The 18,238-nt window shown below is 37.4% G+C and overlaps 1 protein-coding gene across 2 annotated transcripts in view; it reads left to right on the forward strand.

The window, feature by feature from the left end:
- The window catches only part of MAGI3 (membrane associated guanylate kinase, WW and PDZ domain containing 3), a 299,696-nt gene that overhangs the window by 2,701 nt on the left and 278,757 nt on the right, over positions 1-18,238 (forward strand). For both annotated transcript variants that reach the window (XM_017869748.1, XM_017869749.1), the window contains exon 2: positions 7-401. In XM_017869748.1, the coding sequence (XP_017725237.1) occupies positions 86-401 (316 nt within the window). In that variant the 5' untranslated portion in view covers positions 7-85. The remainder of the gene's footprint in view (positions 1-6; positions 402-18,238) is intronic.

Here is an 18,238-nt window from a genome sequence, read left to right on the forward strand (position 1 = left end):
CGCCAGGGCCCCGGGCTGAGACGGGGCCGGAGCGGCGCCCCGGCCGCCCGCGCGGGGTCTCCCCCATGGTGCAGCGGGGTTCGGGATGTCGAAGACGCTGAAGAAGAAGAAGCACTGGCTCAGCAAGGTGCAGGAGTGCGCCGTGTCCTGGGCCGGGCCCCCGGGCGACTTCGGCGCGGAGATCCGCGGTGGCGCGGAGCGTGGCGAGTTCCCCTACCTGGGGCGGCTCCGCGAGGAGCCCGGCGGGGGCACCTGCTGCGTCGTCTCCGGCAAGGCGCCCAGCCCAGGCGATGTGCTGCTGGAGGTAAACGGGACGCCTGTCAGCGGGCTCACCAACCGGGACACCCTGGCTGTCATCCGCCACTTCCGCGAGCCCATCCGTCTCAAGACTGTGAAACCAGGTACGCCGGCCCTGCGTATCTGCCGCGGGGTGTTGGGTACAGGGGTGCCAGGGTGGGCGTCCTGGGAGCGACGGCACCTCCCCACCGCGGATGGTCCCGGGTAATCTTAGACCTCTAGGGCGTGCCTGACTCCTTGACGAGGGGGAGGGGTGGCGTTGGTGAGTCCCATTTTGCCGATGGGAAAACTGAGCTCTGGCTTGGCGAGGTTGCTCTGCTAGCTGTGTTAGCTGTCACAGAATTGCGACTAGAAGCTGAGCTTCCTATATTTGTAGCTCCATCTCTCCCCGCAGACAAGAGTTTTTGACTAGAGAAGGCCAGCCTTTTCCGCTCTCTGTTGTGCAAAAAGGTCCTTAGGATTGTAGCATTTTCTTTGGAACGATCTTACGCATCTTCTAACAAGGAAAAAGGGTCTTTACTATAGAGGTACTTGGTGCCAAGGTTACCACCTAGTGTACCTGGAAGGGCTTAGCTGCTTCAGTGTTTCTTGCACACTAGCAGACATCTCGGAGCTGTCAGCCTAACTCTGTCAGTCCAGGTGGTTCAGGTGTCTGAGTACCGATGAGGGTACGATATGTGATATGTGGCCGACTGGTGTGTTCTTGCAGGGAGCTGTTCAAGAGAGTCTGGGTTTTGAAGGAAGACCTAGGTGCCTAGCGGAGTGAAAGCTTCTGTAACGCTTTTGATTTTACAGAATTCTGTTGAAGTGATAGGTTAAAGGAGACTCTTTTGTCCTGGCATCTTTTATGCTAGTAAAATTTGCGCAAAGCACGTTATGTTTATGGCATACTCGTCAGTTTCAAAGCATTGATCAGAGACAGCATACAGTGAGATCTGATAGTATGTAGTAGTTCTTATGAATTTGTTATAGACAGCATTGTTGGTTTTGTTTCAGCACAGATAGAATGTGGTTCTGTCGTCTTAGATGTTTGTGGGAGAGAGAATGGTGATTGTAACGTTATTAGAAACCAAACTGTTTTTCCTGAATGTGCTCTACTGAGTATACGGTGCATCAAAATATAATGGGCTGCTTAATTGTTACCTGGACTAGGTAGCAGTCCATCCCTTGTTGGCAAAATGCTAGAAAATTCTGGAGAAAAATTTAATATGTTATCTCCTTCTCATTTCTTTCTCAGCAGCTCGCTTTGGAAATATTAATATATCTTTAATAGTCCTTGAGCTTAATGGGGCTTGATGGTTTGTGGTGCGGTTTACATATGTCTGTGTATTGTGGATATATATACACATAGACTCACATGCTCCTAAGATCATAATTAAGATTTTCTTTCTATAGCCTATTCCGTCGTATTCATTTTAAGTGTGTGGGTTTATGTGGTGAGGTTTTCTTTTTATTGTTGTTAATTTTTTAAAACTTTGGCAGACTTTAAACAGCTTTTTCTGTATAGTTTTGAGAATTTGTAAAATTTTTTCTTATCGCTAACTTTTACAGTGTGTGAAAGGCAGAGGAAAGACTTTTGGGGCTGTAATTCAGCCAGTCACGCACTGTGTGTAATGTGCAAAAGACTATATAGACAGCATTTACTAGTCTAGGTGCCAAATCTTAGTTCAAATCCCATGAGTCAGTGAATAATGAGAACATCTGCATCATTGCTTTGTGTTTTGTTTTGAGTAGTTGGGGCATAGATGAGAATATAACTTATTTTTAGAAATTTTAAAGTTGATATATTGACATGGAAGCTCGTGTATTCTAAATTATTGTGATTTTTTTTTTTTAGAAGACTGAAGAGATGGCTATTTCACATTAGTCTAATCTACCTGTTATACATTTTCTCAACCTTTATATTATATTTAACAATAATTCAAGATTTAGAGTATTAGCAATATTAACTGTGTTGGATAAGCATCCTATGCCCCAGTATGTAGTTGACATTATTAGAGTAATACAGTTTTGCCCTCTTGACAGCCATAGACACTGTTCTATTTTAAAGATTTAGCCAAAATAAAGGGAATAACATATTAATGGTCGCAGAACATTTTGTAGTCATTAGTAGTAAAGTTCTGAATACTACACTTATTTTTTAAAGAGACACTTTGAGTCAGTAATTTCTCAAGATACCATTATGTCTGTTATCTGAGATTCATATTGTTTCTAAGCAGGTTGTAATTTAAAATTTTAATCTCTTTTAAAATAGTATTCTTAGCTTCTTAATAGCCTCATGTTAGGTATTATATTAAATGGCTTTCTTAAATGGCTTTGCTTAAAAGCAACATTTGTTATAAAATAGCAAGATTTTTGCAGGTTAAACACAAGACTTTAAATACTAGAAGTCAAGAACTTGAAGAGGTTATCTGTAGAACTTTGAGTTTGATTAAAAACAAATATTATTTTCAGAAGAGACAAAGATTCTTTATTGTTGTGATTCATTTTGGAAAGGGTGAAAATAGAGTAAGGGAATTTAAAAAGAAACTTGCCATAAACATTGTTTTATTTTTTCCCTTTTCTCTAAACTTTGTGACAGAAATTGATTTTTCAAGTTAATAAGGTATTGTAAAGTGTACTTAGCACTCTGTTGCCTTGACTAGTTGCTTTTTATTAAACCATATTCATAACATGACATTTAGAGACTAGCACAGTGAAAGAGTAAAATTTAACTATTTCTGTAAGATGTAATACTAATTGGAAATGATCTCATATTGTCTTGTGAGAAAGTCCATGGCAGAAGGATAAGCTGGGTTGTCGGACATGGCTTTTGTAGCGCTGATTCTTCCTAGCCTTCTTTTCCCTTAGGTGCTAAGGGTTGCCCTCCCAAAGCCTGTACCAAAAGCCAGGTGACTTAACATCTTTCTGGCACCTACTGTCTTCAGCTGTGATTTTTTCCCCCTTTTTTGGTTATAATCTTTAATAGAGAATTGAAGGTTACTCTTTAAAATACGGTTTCTAATCTAAAACTTTTCCTGAATCAATTAGGTAATTTCTAAAAATTTTCCTGAATCAATTAGGTAAAATACTGTTTTAGTATTAGTGTAGTACTTAGTAGTCAGTACTTTGCCTGCTTCTAAAAGAATCATTGGTTTCACCTGTTGCTTGGCCCACTTAGTTACCTGTTTCTTAATTATGACCCTGTTGTTTATTTTTCTGCAAAGAGAAAAGTTGTCATTTGAGTTTGAACTTTGTCTTTGCCCAGTAGTAAAGTTGAACTTTGGACCCCTGGTGAAATTGTTTTGTGATATAGTACTATGACTAGGTTTAGTTTCTTTGATTTTACTATAGAGTATATACTCTTAAACCATTTCTATCCTGATTAATATACAAGTAGTTAATTTTGTTCTAAAATTCCCCAGACTCTAATTGTGCAGAGTTTTATGCTTCTTCATACACCTTTAAGCTCATATTTCAGCAGTTTGCTTTCAGTAAATTTCGGTAAATTATGTGTATTTTATTCCAGAGATTAAGTATTGGTACAATAAATACATGAAATCATTGTCTACTGCCATATCATGCACACATTACATTCAACTACCCTAAGCAAGTAGTGTATCCAGGGATGGAAATCATAGGAAACAATGTTATAGTTTGTTTAAATAAAAACCAAGCTGAAACAGTTCCTGGGTAATGTTAAATGTAGGTAAAAGTCTTCACTGCTGACTCTTTGGGATATCCAATTTGTAAGGGAGTTTTATTAAAATGGGCTAATTTCCTAGATATACACTTCCTGTTGGTGAAGAAACGTTACTAGATGCTTTAAAATAAGAAATATTTATGTTATTTAAATAAAAACAACGCTGTGCCTTTCTTCTCTGTTTCTTGAATCTTTTTGTTAGTTTTGTTTTGTTTGTTTTTTAGTGGGTAATTTGTGATTTTTGATGAGTTTTGTTGAGGTGGTTGTAATATTTGAAAACGGGAAAGGTAAGAGAATTTAGAGTTAATTGTTAGCCTCCCAGGTTTACAATACATTTCTTCGTACCTTTTTTAAAACAAGAAAATCTAGAGACCGAGACCTAGAGAGTATTTTAGAAACAATAGAAAAGAAGCAAGCCAAGCCCCTTTGCTAGGGAAAGTAGCATTACATTTTGATAAACCTTGAAGTTGAGAATTTCCTACTATTTCAGATGTTGGTAGATTTTTTCTTTTTTCTTTTCTTTTCCCCCTGCCTCCCACCCCCCACCCCTAAAGCTCTTAATAACGCAAGGGTTCAGGTTTTGGATTCTGTTCATTGACACCTTCAATTCATAAGAGTAATGGGCTTACACCTTAGCGATTGCAAACTGATTTGCTTGCGTGATATTTGGTGACTCTTATTATATCATTAACATCTTTGTACTTAAAAACATTTTCTCTCCATCGTTTTCTAGGAGTACTACATCCAAATATCTCAGTATGTATATATGTGTGTGTATATACGTATGCATATATGCTTTTGTTAACTTTTGTTAACTTTTCTCGTATATCATTTTCTAGTATATCATTTTGGGTACTTTATTGATCCTGCCCTCACCCCCAGACTTTTTTTAAAATTTAGTTTATAAAGCTTTATTTTCCTAGGTTGAGGCATTTTAACAATTCTTTAATTTCTTGCTATCTTACTGGTACAAACAAATACTTAACATTTGGCCATTTGATTTTTAATGATTTTACATTTTGTTCAGTTTATTGCTAAAACTGATTTTCATGTAACATAACTCTGTGTTCCTGGGACGTATACATTATTTTTCCTCTGAGATCCTGGGATATACTTTATAAAACCTTTTGTTATGAGAGACAAATTTTCGTGATTTTTTTCTTTCTGCTAATTTATGTAAACTGGCAGCAAAACAAATCTTCTAAATTCATTCAAGTGTCTGACTTATGAAGTCAGTGCCTAATCTTCTCAAGTGATAGTTTCATATGGTCTTTACTGTGTAACCCGTAAGTGCTTTGTAATTTTTGGGGGGACTTAGTGTTTTGGGAGTGTGTTGAAAGAGAATCTTGTTTTAATGGGTTACTTCAATATTATTTACCAATTTCAAAATCTGTGAATGTCAGGGTTTTGTGTGTGTGTGTGTGTATATGTGTGTGTGTGTGTGTGTGATTTGACAAGAGATAAGTGTTTTGCTATTGAAGACTAGAACTGTTTTGCCTTTAATAAATTATTTTTTGTCTTCTGAAATTTTGAGAAATAATTTTCTTGAAATACTACATTTTGGTAGACAGAATGAATGCCCTGAATTTAAAACTATTGCCAAAAGTAAGAGTTTCAGAAACTTAGAAGCTGATGTTAATGAGACATGTTTGTAGGGAAAGAGGCAAATCTATTCATTGCTCTTCTAGCTAATTTTGCTAACAAAATATCTTGTTATTTTGTTTTTGAAGAACAACTATTATTCAGAATGTTTTCCAAGAAAAGATGCTTATTTTATTTAATACAGAAAAAATAAGAAGTCCTATTACTGGCACACACTCATTCCCTCAGCAAACACTTAGTGGTGCACCCATCAAGTGCCAGCATGGAGCTAGCACTGGCGATATAAACATGAGTCAGAAATTGTGTGTCTTCAAGAAGCTGGCAATTTAGTAGGAGCTTAGTGACTCATTGGTAAGGAATACCTATAGTAAGGGTTTTGCCTTTTTCACTTTTCTGCCAGTGTTTAAAACTCTTTAGGTAGGTCTTAGTATGAATTTTGGTGAAAATGAGACTAATTAATTGACTGCATAGTGTGCTATTTGAAAAAGTTGTGGAGCTGCATTTTAGAAAGGATTTGGGTTCTCAAGTCATTACAAAAAGAGGGAAATCAAATATAAGCAAAACTGCCTTTTCAAAACGTCCTTAAATTGTTCATAAAATACTATATTGTACTCTTTGTAGGATGAGTCCTACATGCCACTTTTCCACCCATGTTGGAACCAATTGCAGTTTTTTGGTTGAATACCAGATGAAGTAATTTGCTTGCATTAAAAAGATACGTTTTACAAAAAAACTTTTAATTCTAAGAAATTATTCTCATCTAGGTATGTATAGTGAATTTATGGACGTTAAATGTGTACATGAAGTGAAAGAACGATTTCTTTTCTTTTTTTTCTTTTTTTTTTAATATCTTGGTAGGATCCACACCATCTGCCCTTGTTTTCTGACTTGAGTGGTTGAGGAATGAATTGTGAATAATTTTGAACTTACTTTGGCTTTAAAAGATGACAGGTTTTCATTGAGTGGAATTGGGATCTTTCCAGTAGTAGGTAAGAAGCAGAGGAGGAGATAAACACAGGGCAAAAACATTCCACACAGAAAGGTTTACAGTGTGGTCCATCTCAATAATGTTGTGTGTGTTTGTGTATAAAAAACTTTTGTACAAGGGCACAAAATCCACATTGTAGAATAATTGGAAAATAGAGGGACGATCATATTAATTTTTTAAATGGGTGGGTAGGTCCTTTATGAATAGTCTTCCATAAGTTTTTTTTTTTTTTAATGTGTTATCTCCTCAAGATAATGCTGTAAGGTGCTTAATGCTATTTCTGCCTTCAGCATCATTCCACTCATAATGTAATACGATGAATATTTTTATGTAACCCTTAATGTACCATTAGTTCTGTTCTTTATGGTTAATAGCCCTATTTGGGTTGTTTTGGAAGTCTAGCCAGTTTTATGGGAAAACACAATTTGCTGGCCTAGGAAAAAGGGAACTGAAAAATATATTTTCATCTTAATCCTGCCTTCCCTTTTGTTATAGTCACAGCCAACTGACTTCCAGTGAGAAGGGGGGCATCATTATATCTCCATTCTTCCCTGAACCCAAGCAATTGATCCTGATGCAGCCACTCAGCTGCATTGCAGTGGTTCCCAGGAACAACCCACTTACTTGCAGCCCCCACCCATTTCGGTCATCCCAACATGGCCGGGGAAACATAGATTACATTTTGAGGACCATAATTTGACTTATGACGTATCTAAATACCTGAGAAGGGACACTCTGTCCTTATAGGTGATTAGGTACTTGTTTTATTAACACATACTGAGAGATATTGTTTTAGAGACTCTATGGGTTATAAAGGGTTAAACTTTCTTGCCATAATTTATTTGGAGTTTAGGGTTTGGTTTTAAAAAATATCATGCAGTGGTAATTGGAAAAATTTTGTTTCAAATTTGTTAATAATTAAGATCTTTTCTATTTGGAGGCTTCCCTTTTTATTGTCTTGGGTATGCAATGTGAACGGTAACCTATCTACTTAAATAAAACTTTCTGGCATTTTAGCCTTTTTGCTTTTGCTGTTTTTTTGCACAGAATTTGAAACACATAATTATTATTTTCTGGCTTCAGGGAAGTTCGTGAGAGGCAAGCCTGTATCTCGTTGTTCTGATTGGGAATTACACATGACTATGAAAAATGGGGTTTTACTATATATAATGGCATTTAGCAGAAGTAGTTTTATGAAAGGAAAATACCCTACAAGGTAGGAAAAAAACAAGTGTTAATGCTTCCTTTTCTGAACTTAAATAGAATTAAGCTAGATTGGCTTTGCTTTTCCTCCAGGAAAATAACTTTTAAAAATTCACTTTAATGGAATAGTTCTAGAGATATGTTACTCTTTGGATATGGTTATCTAGTTTGCAGCAAGTATCTTGTGATATATAGTTTAGATCTCAGTAGGAAAGAAAAAAATCTTAATTTACATATCAGTTTCTGTATTTGTAAGAATTCTGTAGCAAGTGACAGAAACGCTATTGAGATTAATTTAGCCTAAGAAGAAATTTATTGACTTACATACATTAAAATCCAGGCATAGATCAGTAACAGCTAACTTCATGTTCTCAAATGTTGGTCATTAGAATTACTATTTGGTTCTCCTTTCTTCCAGGTTGGATTTTTTCTCAGCTAGACTCTGTCAGTGTAGCAGCGAAGGTAGCTCTGAACCCCCAAGTCATACAGGGTCCTTAAAGCTTCTCATCTTTTTGGAGTCTAATAACAAATCTCAAGCAGAGACTTTGGCCCTGTGCTGATCTCTTGGACCAATTACTGTGGAGAGAGGAGAGGACAATGAAGTGCCATGATTGGTCAGGCGTGGGGACATGTCTACCCTTGCAGCTGGATATAAATAGCATAATATGATTAACAACTGTAGCAGAACCCCAAGACATAAGGGAGGGGGAGTTCCTGAAAGGGTGGGATGCCGAGGAATCAATACTCCAGGAAATGATCTCTTTTAAAACATTTAATCTCTCTTACTTTGAAGCCAGCAGTAGTACACAGTTGTCATAAAACTATCATTTTTAGAAAAACAGATATTGGCTGTAAACCAAAACTGATTTGATTTCTAGGCACTGCTTTTACCCAAATATTATCATATTTAATTTTTTAAATAAAAAATTGCTTTTATTTAAAAGTTACTTCTTTAAAAAATTGAAATACTGATACCTTAATATATATAATTTAAAAGTATTTCTTGTAATTTTTATTTAATTTTCTTTGATTGAAAAAAAATCAAGATTCTCTAAGTCAATGCTGTTGATTTTAGGGAGATGGAATACTTTGGAAGATTAACAGTCTTCGGCACTGAGAAAAGATTATTAGCCTAGTTAAGCAATTACGTTTTAAAACAATTTTATTCTACCATTTTGAAAATGAAATTCTAAACGAATTATTTTCCAAGGTGTTTTGCTTTTAAAACAATGGTCCTTTTAAACACAAACTGAGACAACATCATTATTGTAGTATTTCTGAGGGGTCCCTGATAAAACTTAACCATGATTTCTTGGAAATTATGTGAAAGGAATTGCTTCACTGACACATATAAAATGGGTATATAAGTTTTGAAACATTACTTAAGTATGGTGTAATGTCGTACCTGTTTAATTACCAAAAATGTTATTTGGCAGATATTGCAGGATCAAATCTGATCCCCTTTTTAAGGTTTTTTACAGCCTCCACTGGGAGAACAGAGGTATCCAGAGCAGGCGTAGACAGTTGAAAGAGAGGGGTGGGTGCTCCAAATAACATTTCATACTATTTTTATATTCTAATTACTGTATCAATGTCTTCAGGTTTGGTGCCATAAAAATAATAATTTTAGTAATAACTTTGAGTTTACATATGCCATACACCATAGGAGTTTTGTAGTTTTGCCAAGTGTCATCTGGTAGTTGGATCTTTAGTGAATTTTCAATGTTGGTAGATTATTGGTGAATGTACTTATTGTACATAAAAATGAACTTTCTTGGAATTGTGTGTGATTTGCCAATAAGAATCATCATAGCAAGTACTTTGTATTGTTAGATTAGTTTGGGCACCCTTTGGATGCCTTCAGACCGTATTTGGAAAATTACTGCTTCTACTTCAAAAGCCTGTAATGATTAGAGTTCTCCAATATTAATTCCATATATTGATTAATAAAGCCATGAAATCTAGTAAAATGATATAGTCTTTATTACTTCTGTTCACAGAATTGTATCTTAATCCAACTTGGTAGCTTTCAGCAGAACACTTTGTCAAAATATTATTAATTTTAGCTAAGAATTCTATTCACTAATTTCAGTGTTTAGGTTAGAATGCACAAGCTAATGGAAATTTTAATTTCCTTTGAATAGAGTTAGATTTGCTAACTAGAGCAGTCTCACAATGTAATGCTGATGACTGAAATGATACTTCAGCCTCCCTTTGGTGACAACCCTAAGTTCAGACAACCTTACTCTAATAGGAATATTGGGGACTTGTCACAATATACTAGCTGTCATTTAGAGTAATAACTCCCATGTCAGGGCATTTTATACCTGTCTCATTTGGTTTATAAGGATGTATGTATTAACATTCATGTTTTCTTATGAATAACTTTATATATTTTTTTCTCTATGAGTCAGATGTTATCATCTTCCTTTACAGATGAGAAAATTGAGTTTAAGAGAGAGATTAACACATGAAAGTTCACACAGACTCACAGGAAGAATTATGAACTGAAACAGTGTTGAGTCTTTACTTTTTGGATAGAATATTAGTTTCTTATATCCAAAAAACCTGTCTTCCTTTCTCTAGTAAAAGGAAAAACCACAATTCTGAATTGTTTGCGTGGGTGTTAAATGCAGTAAAACACTGGGCAAGTACTTACAATATAGGCTTCATTGCTTGGTTCTGTTTCAAAATAGAGTTTGTGGCAGCGCAGTTTAATCTGTACAACTAAGCTGCGTGATAAGTAGTTATTTCCAAGAATTGCTAATCAAGCAGAAAGTTAGTATTCTTGCTACATTTGTAAGAGAATATTTTCAGCAGAATATTTTTATTGCTGAAAATATTCTCTGTAATATGTAAAAGCCCAGATAAATATATTAGATACATATTTTGGGATACATATACTTGGGAAAATTGTATATTTGATACTGGAAATAATATTTTGTCGTTGTGTTTCCTTTCTACTTCTTTTGTAATTCACTCACCAGGAAGGTGTTAGCATACTTACCTGAGACAGAGCCTAGAAAATGTTCATGTGAATGTAGAAGGGAATATATTTTAGAATTAGGGATCTTTTATAAGTATGCAGATCCTTCTCAGAAAAGTACACTTTGCTTAAATAAAATTTAGCTAAGCTAGGTAAAAGAATAACTCGTTGCATTTAAGTACACCTTTCTCCTTCTAGGCTTCAAGTATTGCACACCTAAGATGGATCCTTTGAAGAGTCAGGTAAAGCAGGTTGTGGATTATTGGCACCTCTTATTCTTTAAGTGTTTGTGCTGTTATGTTTTCTCTCTGGGCTAAAGTCAGTCCCTTGAGTGGAAGGAAGCACAGTAATCCAACCTTAGTGTATAGATAAACAAGTTGAGGCTTAGCAGTGGCAGAAGTCATAGCATAAACATGGTAGAGCAGAGACTAGAACTCAGATTGCTTGGTTCCTTTCATTGTTTTAGTTTCTGGCATAAGAATTTGTGTAGAAAATTGGTGAAAAAAGGACTTGTTAAACATACTCTGTTTCTTTATGAAATCTGCATTCTCTTGGAATTAAGTGTAATGTGCTAGACTCAGTTTGTTAGGCCATCAGCATGCATGAATGAGGTTAGAGGCAGTGGTATCCCGAAACTTGCAGCACAGGAAAGAATTTTAATCATTATATGCCATGGATTTTCAGGGCATTTTAAGCCTTTATAATGGTGTAACTTATGATTAAGATTTACACAGTCAAAATTGTTAGCTGTTATAATAGCTGAATAGTTAAGTATTTATTCTGGTTAGTTGCTTTAGCTTTGAAAAGTCATTTTTCCTATCGGAGATTCTTCACAATACTTTCAGTAAAATGTTTCTGAATAGTTCCTGCTATGTGGTAGACTGCTAATACTGTTTCTTGCTCTCTCTGTGGGGCTGATGCTGCAAGTCTGATTTAGAGTCAGCTATACTTCTATTTTTTTCCTTGACTGACTAGGGGATGCATTGGGGGAAGATAAATTTTAGGGCAAGGGGACACTCAGGGTTGTGGGAGATGAACTGTCAAGGATACCTTTGGCTCACTATCCTCAAGCTTGTTCGGCTGTAGTGACGGCATAACTGAGAAGAGTGATCATAGGGCCAAGGGATTTTAACATCTGTAGTAACTTTTTGTCCTAGGTTAGCTTGTATCTCTCTTGTGCTCTTGTTGGGGGCGGGACAGGAAGATATCTCAGGCCCTGTCAAGCTGGCCACAGCAGAGGACAAGCTACTCCCTGTGAGGCAAAACTGAAGAAAGGGGATTGAGGTGGCAGTTCTGGGAAAACTATATTTATTGGGTAAGACTAATGGCAATGGTAGAGTCTTGCTTGGGTTCTTTGTAGGTCTGTGGAAGAACACCATGAGTGTAGACATGAAAAAATCTTTCTGCAATCCTTACTCCTTTGCAGTATCAGTCAGGGTTCAGTGCAGGAAACAGAAAGGGATGTAATGCAGGGAATTAGTTGCTTAGGGAATCTTTTGAAAGGGCTGGAGGGCTGGGCTCTAGGCTGAGCCTCTGAGAATGATTTTTTCCAGGACACCTTGAAACAGTCCACAGTGGGAGCTGCCACTTCTGCTACAGTCAGGAAAGTGGCCATCAGGAGGTTGCTACTGAAACAGTAGCAAGAAAATGCTACTGTAGCTGTGATCAAGGTGATCACAACAGCCACTGCTGTTAACATTGTAACTGCTGGAAGTCTGGAATGTAGCATCTGGCCATTGCTGTGACAGCTTCTCCTTGATGCCTGTGAACTGGTGACTAGATACTGTTATGATGAATCTGGTCCCTGCTGCCTCTGCCACTGTCTATAAAATAATTAGAAAATGATTAATGGTGTTTTTAATATAATTTAACTGTAATTTTATACAACTAAATTCTTAATAGTGGCTGTGTTTGACAACTGATTTGTAAAATTCATAAAAATTTAATAATTGGCCTTGCAAGAGAATACAGCCAACTCCATTGCATTACTGTAAAACCTCCTAACTGACGCTTCTACTCCTTAATTGAAAATTCTTTCTTTTTTGTTTTAGTTCAAAGCTGGAGACTGGATACTGACATGTTCGTGACCTTGTGTACCAGCTGAAAGCTGCTAAAAGCTACAGGCCAATGGGGCTTTGCTTTACTTCTGCCTTCCATATCTTGTGTCCTGCATCTTAATGGTGGAATCAGATTTGCATGCAGAATACTGGCTATAAAGGAATCTGGAAGATACAGTTTTTAGTTTTGCAACTTCTGCATTTCAGGAAGGCATACTACAAGGAGGAAGTCGCTGAGTGATAGCTGATCCTTTCCCAGGCACTCATCTTCTTAAACATAGTATTTTAATTACAATTTAGCTCATTCTTGATGACTCATTGTCATTTCTGTGAGCTTCTCTTTTCATAATGGCCTGTAGTTGGAGTGATCATAGGGCCAAGGGATTTTAACATCTGTAGTAACTTTTTGTCCTAGGTTAGCTTGTATCTCTCCCACCTCCCATATCTGCTGCTGAGACATCTATGTTTGACATCATTTGGAGTCAACCTCCCCTGCAACCCACAGGCAGGGAGGGCACCTCACCCAAAGCAAGCAATTTATTGGCTGGTCAGCAACCTGTGATTTCTGTAGCTTAAAAAGTTAAGTGGGGCTTATCTTTTGAACTAAGACAAAAAGGAAAGAATTTCCAATTAAGTGTGGGAGCTTCAACTGAGAGGTTTTGAAGTGAGTTGGCTGTATTCTTTTGCAAGACCAACTGTTAAATTTTCAAGAATTCTGCGAGTTGTCAAACAGCCATTTTTAAGAATTAAGTTGAATAACATTTTAATAAAAACAAAGATAATACTCAAAAGAAATTATTTCCTAATTATTTGCCCACATTTTAGAATTATCTGTGCTCTTGAATTTCTTTGTATCTTCTATATCTGTATGGTAGAAACACTATATAGTGGTTTGCTACTGTACATATCTTCCCAGCTCCCTTTTCACTGTTGTCACAGTTGACTGTGGTGGTAGTTGTTGGCATTTCCTGAACACATCACACTGATTGTGGGGGCGGGGAGGGAGAGTCACATTTGGAGAGGCCATGAGAAACCATGTACAAACTAAAATTATGGGAGAGGAAACTGTGAGTGAAATTATGAGAAAAAACTAATACATGATGTAGAACTAAGTGGTGTTAATAGCAGAACACTGGAGGGAAGGGCCACAAACTCTTCATCCCAAGGTCTAGAATCATTCTAGAATCATCCTACAAGCCTACTTTTCATCAGCCCTATTTTATTTCTTGCTCTTGGAATTATATGAAATTATGAATTTCTGGGTGTTGCTAGCTTTAATAGAATACCCTGGAATTTTATTTACTTTTAATTTTGTTTATTTATTTATACTTTTGTGCCACCTTCTCATGAAAAAGAGGCAGTATGTTGAAAGTTTGAGTTCAGATTTTCTGATGTAGATAAACAAGCTAAAGAAGGCAGGCAGAAGTATGATATATGAGAATTTCCAGAGCAGGGTATTTGTAACTTGTAAATATTTAGTTCATGTTCCCTCCCCTAACATGTTTTACACTAGAATAAGATTGAAAGGCTGGACGTCGTGGCTCACATCCGAAATCACTTTGGGGGGCCAAGGCAGGTGGATTGCTTGAGCCCAGGAGTTCAAGACCAGCCTGGGCTACATGGCAAAACCCTATCTCTACAAAAAAAAAGGTAACTGGGCATGGAGGTGTGTGCCTGTATTCCCAGATACGTGGGAGGCTGAGATGGGAGGATCAGTTGAGCCCAGGGAGGTAGAGGCTGCAGTGAGCCATGCTTGCACCTCAATACTGGCTGGGAGATAGAGTGAAACTCTGTCTGAAAAAAAAAGACTGAAAGCTCTGTTGAGGAATGCCGCTTATAAATACATTTTTAAAAATTCAGTAATATTTGTTGTGTATAAACATTGTGGAGACTATTGTAGTTGCTTGTACAATACTGGGGCATAGATGATATTTGTCTCTTTACTATTGTAGCTTCGGCCTACACCTTTAGTAACTGCTAAGGTGCAGACTGTAGATCTGGACTGTCTGTGTCTGTAGTTCACAACCTCAACTTCTCTGCTGCCTTTGATTTGCTCCCTCTGCAGTTTTGTTTGCTCTGTACTCTGATTGCTTCTCCCATGCTTCTCTGCTTTCCATAGAAAAAACTGACCTTGTATAGATCCTGTCAGCTGATTGCAATGCTCTTAACTTCTCCATTGTGGGTTGTTTAGTCTGAGGGGTTAGGTATAAACCCAGAGTGGTATTCTTTTTTCTGATGTGTTTGTTTTTGCTTACATATTCAGGAGCTGCTCCTTACCCCCAGAACATCGGTATATATGTTTTTTTCTGTTTCCAGATTTAAAATATTCCAGAAGGCTGGCCCCAAGACAGATAATATTTTACTTTTAATTTGGTGCCCTTGTTTTAGAGATTTGAACTGGATTGCATATTCCCATCTTTTAAAAAATCATCTAAAAAAAAAATAGTGGGCTGGACATGATGGCTCACATCTATAAATCCCAGTACTTTGGGAGACTGAGGTGGGAGGATTGCTTGAGCCCAGAAGTTTGAGGCCAGCCTGGGCAACATAGTGAGACCTTGTCTCTACAGAAAAAAAAAAAAAAAAATTAACCAGGTGTGGTGGCACGTGCCTGTAGTTCCAGCTACGCAGGAGGCTGAGATAAGAGGATCACATGAGCCCAGGAGTTGGAGGCTGCAGTAAATTCTGATCGTGCTACTGCACTCCAGCCTGGGTGACAGAGCAAGACCCTATCTCTAAGAGAAAAAAAAGGAAAAAAATAGTGGTTGAAATTGGATTTTTCTCTTCTTTCATAAGATGATAAATGAAAAAATAAAATAAAAGCAAATAGATTTTTGAAAAGCAAATAATCTCTTAGGATTTCTTATTAAAGAATAAAAAATTATCTAATTGGGGCATGTTAATCCAATGTTAAAGTATTAAAGGCTGGGTGTGGTAGCATAGGCCTATAGTCCCAGCTACTCATGAGATTTGAGACCAGGTGAACTGCTTGAGTTCAAGACCAGCCTGAGCAACATAGTGAGACCCTGTCTCGAAAAATAAGTACATAAAAGAAAATTTCCTCCGATTACAGGAGGTAGGTAGAAAAAATGTATTACAGTGCAGATGAGAATTTCCTTAGCACTTTAATGTGAAGATTATTTAGACTGGGTGGCCAGGGAAAGCATCTCTGAGGAGGGGACATGTCCACTGTGAGTTGAATGACTGGGAGGAAGGCATCTGCCCTCCGAAATTTTTCAGTCAGAGAGAATTGTAAAACACAAAGGCCTCAATCTGAGAACCTGGTTCGATATAGGAATAGAAAGGCTGATGTGGCTGGCACCAACTAAATGAGGGGTGAAAGTGAGAGGGAACCGATTGAAGAAGTAGACAGGGACCAGTGGGGGTCTGTTAGCCACAGTAAGGGGTTTGGGTTTTATTTATTGTTAATGCCACTGGAAAGCATAAAGTTGGGGAATGACTGGTATGTATTTCAAAAAGTCATTGTGATGTGGAAGGAGGGTCAGAGTGGAAGAAGGAAAATCCTTTAGTTTGGATGAAAATAAATGATGGCTTGGACTACTATAAGAATAGTGGCAGTGAAATGAAGTGGATAGAGATATGTTTTGAAAGAGGAACTAAGTAAGACTTACTGATTGATTACAGGTAAGGAAGGGAGCAGACTTCAGGAGAACCTCTAGGCTTTTGCTTTGAGTAACTGGTGGTGGTACTATTTCCAGGAGTAGGAAGGACAGGAGATTGGGTGGAGTGATCAGATTTTTTGTGTGAAGGAGATACATCTACCACCAAGATTATTTTCTTTTTATTCTAGTTGCTTTATTATACATTAACCCATTCCTCCATCCATCAGTCTATATTGTTTTTTATGCCTTTCAATGTAAATTGCAGTGCATTTCCACAAGAAAGGCTTTTAAATGCCCAGTTTTTCTCATTTTACAGATGAGAAAAGTAAAGCTTGGAGAAAAATATGTTCAAGGTCGTATAGCTAGTTACTGGTGAATCTAGGATCAGCATGCAGGTTACCATTAGTCCAGGACTCTAATTTGATTATATTTTAACTTGTAAGAATAAAAGTGAATTTTAGAAATTGGACAAGTTTTCCCACCAACTTGTTGATGTGCTATAATCTCTTAGACCCAAATTTCTAAGACAAAAATGCAAAAGATGTAGTACTGCAGTTGCATTTGACTGGACTACAATGTTAGCACGGCACTTAGGACTTGTTGGAAAGTACCTTCTAATGTTGTAGAATTGGAACATTTTCAGATGTTTGGTTCAGAAAAGTAGGTTGGGATTCTTCCAAGCATTAATCCTCTTGTTGGCAAGGCATTTGCATTTTAATTAGCAAATGTGCCTTGCATACCTACTATGCACTAAGCCCCATGCAAGGCCCAGATACCATAAAAGGGAATAATTCAAGTTCCATACTTTCTTTACTTTTTTCTTTTTTTTAAATTATACTTTAAGTTCTAGGGTACATGTGCACAACGTGCAGGTTTGTTACATGTGTATACATGTGCCATGTTGGTGTGCTGCACCCATTAACTCATCGTTTACATTAGTATATCTCCTAATGCTATCCCCCCAACAATAGGCCCCGGTGTGTGATGTTCCCCTTCCTGTGTCCAAGTGATCTCATTGTTCAGTTCCCACCTATGAGTGAGAACATGCGGTGCTTGGTTTTCTGTTCTTGTGTCAGTTTGCTAAGAATGATGGTTTCCAGCTGCATCCATGTCCCTACAAAGGACACGAACTCATCCTTTTTTATTGGCTGCGTAGTATTCCGTGGTGTGTATGTGCCACAGTTTCTTAATCCAGTCTGTCACTGATGGACATTTGGATTGATTCCAAGTCGTTGCTATTGTGAATAGTGCCACAATAAACATGCGTGCGCATGTGTCTTTATAGCAGCATGACTTATAATCCTTTGGGTATATCTCCAGTAATGGGATGGCTGGGTCAAATGGTATTTCTAGTTCTAGATCCTTGAGGAATCGCCACACTGTTTTCCACAATGGTTGAACTAGTTTATAGTCCCACCAACAGTGTAAAAGTGTTCCTATTTCTCCACAACCTCTCCAGCACCTGTTGTTTCCTGATTTTTTTAATGATTGCCATTCTAACTGGTGTGAGATGGTATCTCATTGTGGTTTTGATTTACATTTCTCTGATGGCAAGTGATGAGCATTTTTTCATGTGTCTGTTGGCTGTATGAATGTCTTCTTTTGAGAAGTGTCTGTTCATATCCTTTGCCCACTTTTTGATGGGGTTGTTTTTTTCTTATAAATTTGATTGAGTTCTTTATAGGTTCTGGATATTAGCCCTTTGTCAGATGAGTAGATTGCAAAAATTTTCTCCCATTCTGTAGGTTGCCTGTTCACCCTGATGGTAGTTTCTTTTGCTGTGCAGAAGCTCTTTAGTTT

Source organism: Rhinopithecus bieti, unplaced genomic scaffold, assembly GCF_001698545.2.
Source record: "Rhinopithecus bieti isolate Rb0 unplaced genomic scaffold, ASM169854v2 scaffold_3040, whole genome shotgun sequence".
Lineage (NCBI taxonomy): Eukaryota > Metazoa > Chordata > Mammalia > Primates > Cercopithecidae > Rhinopithecus > Rhinopithecus bieti.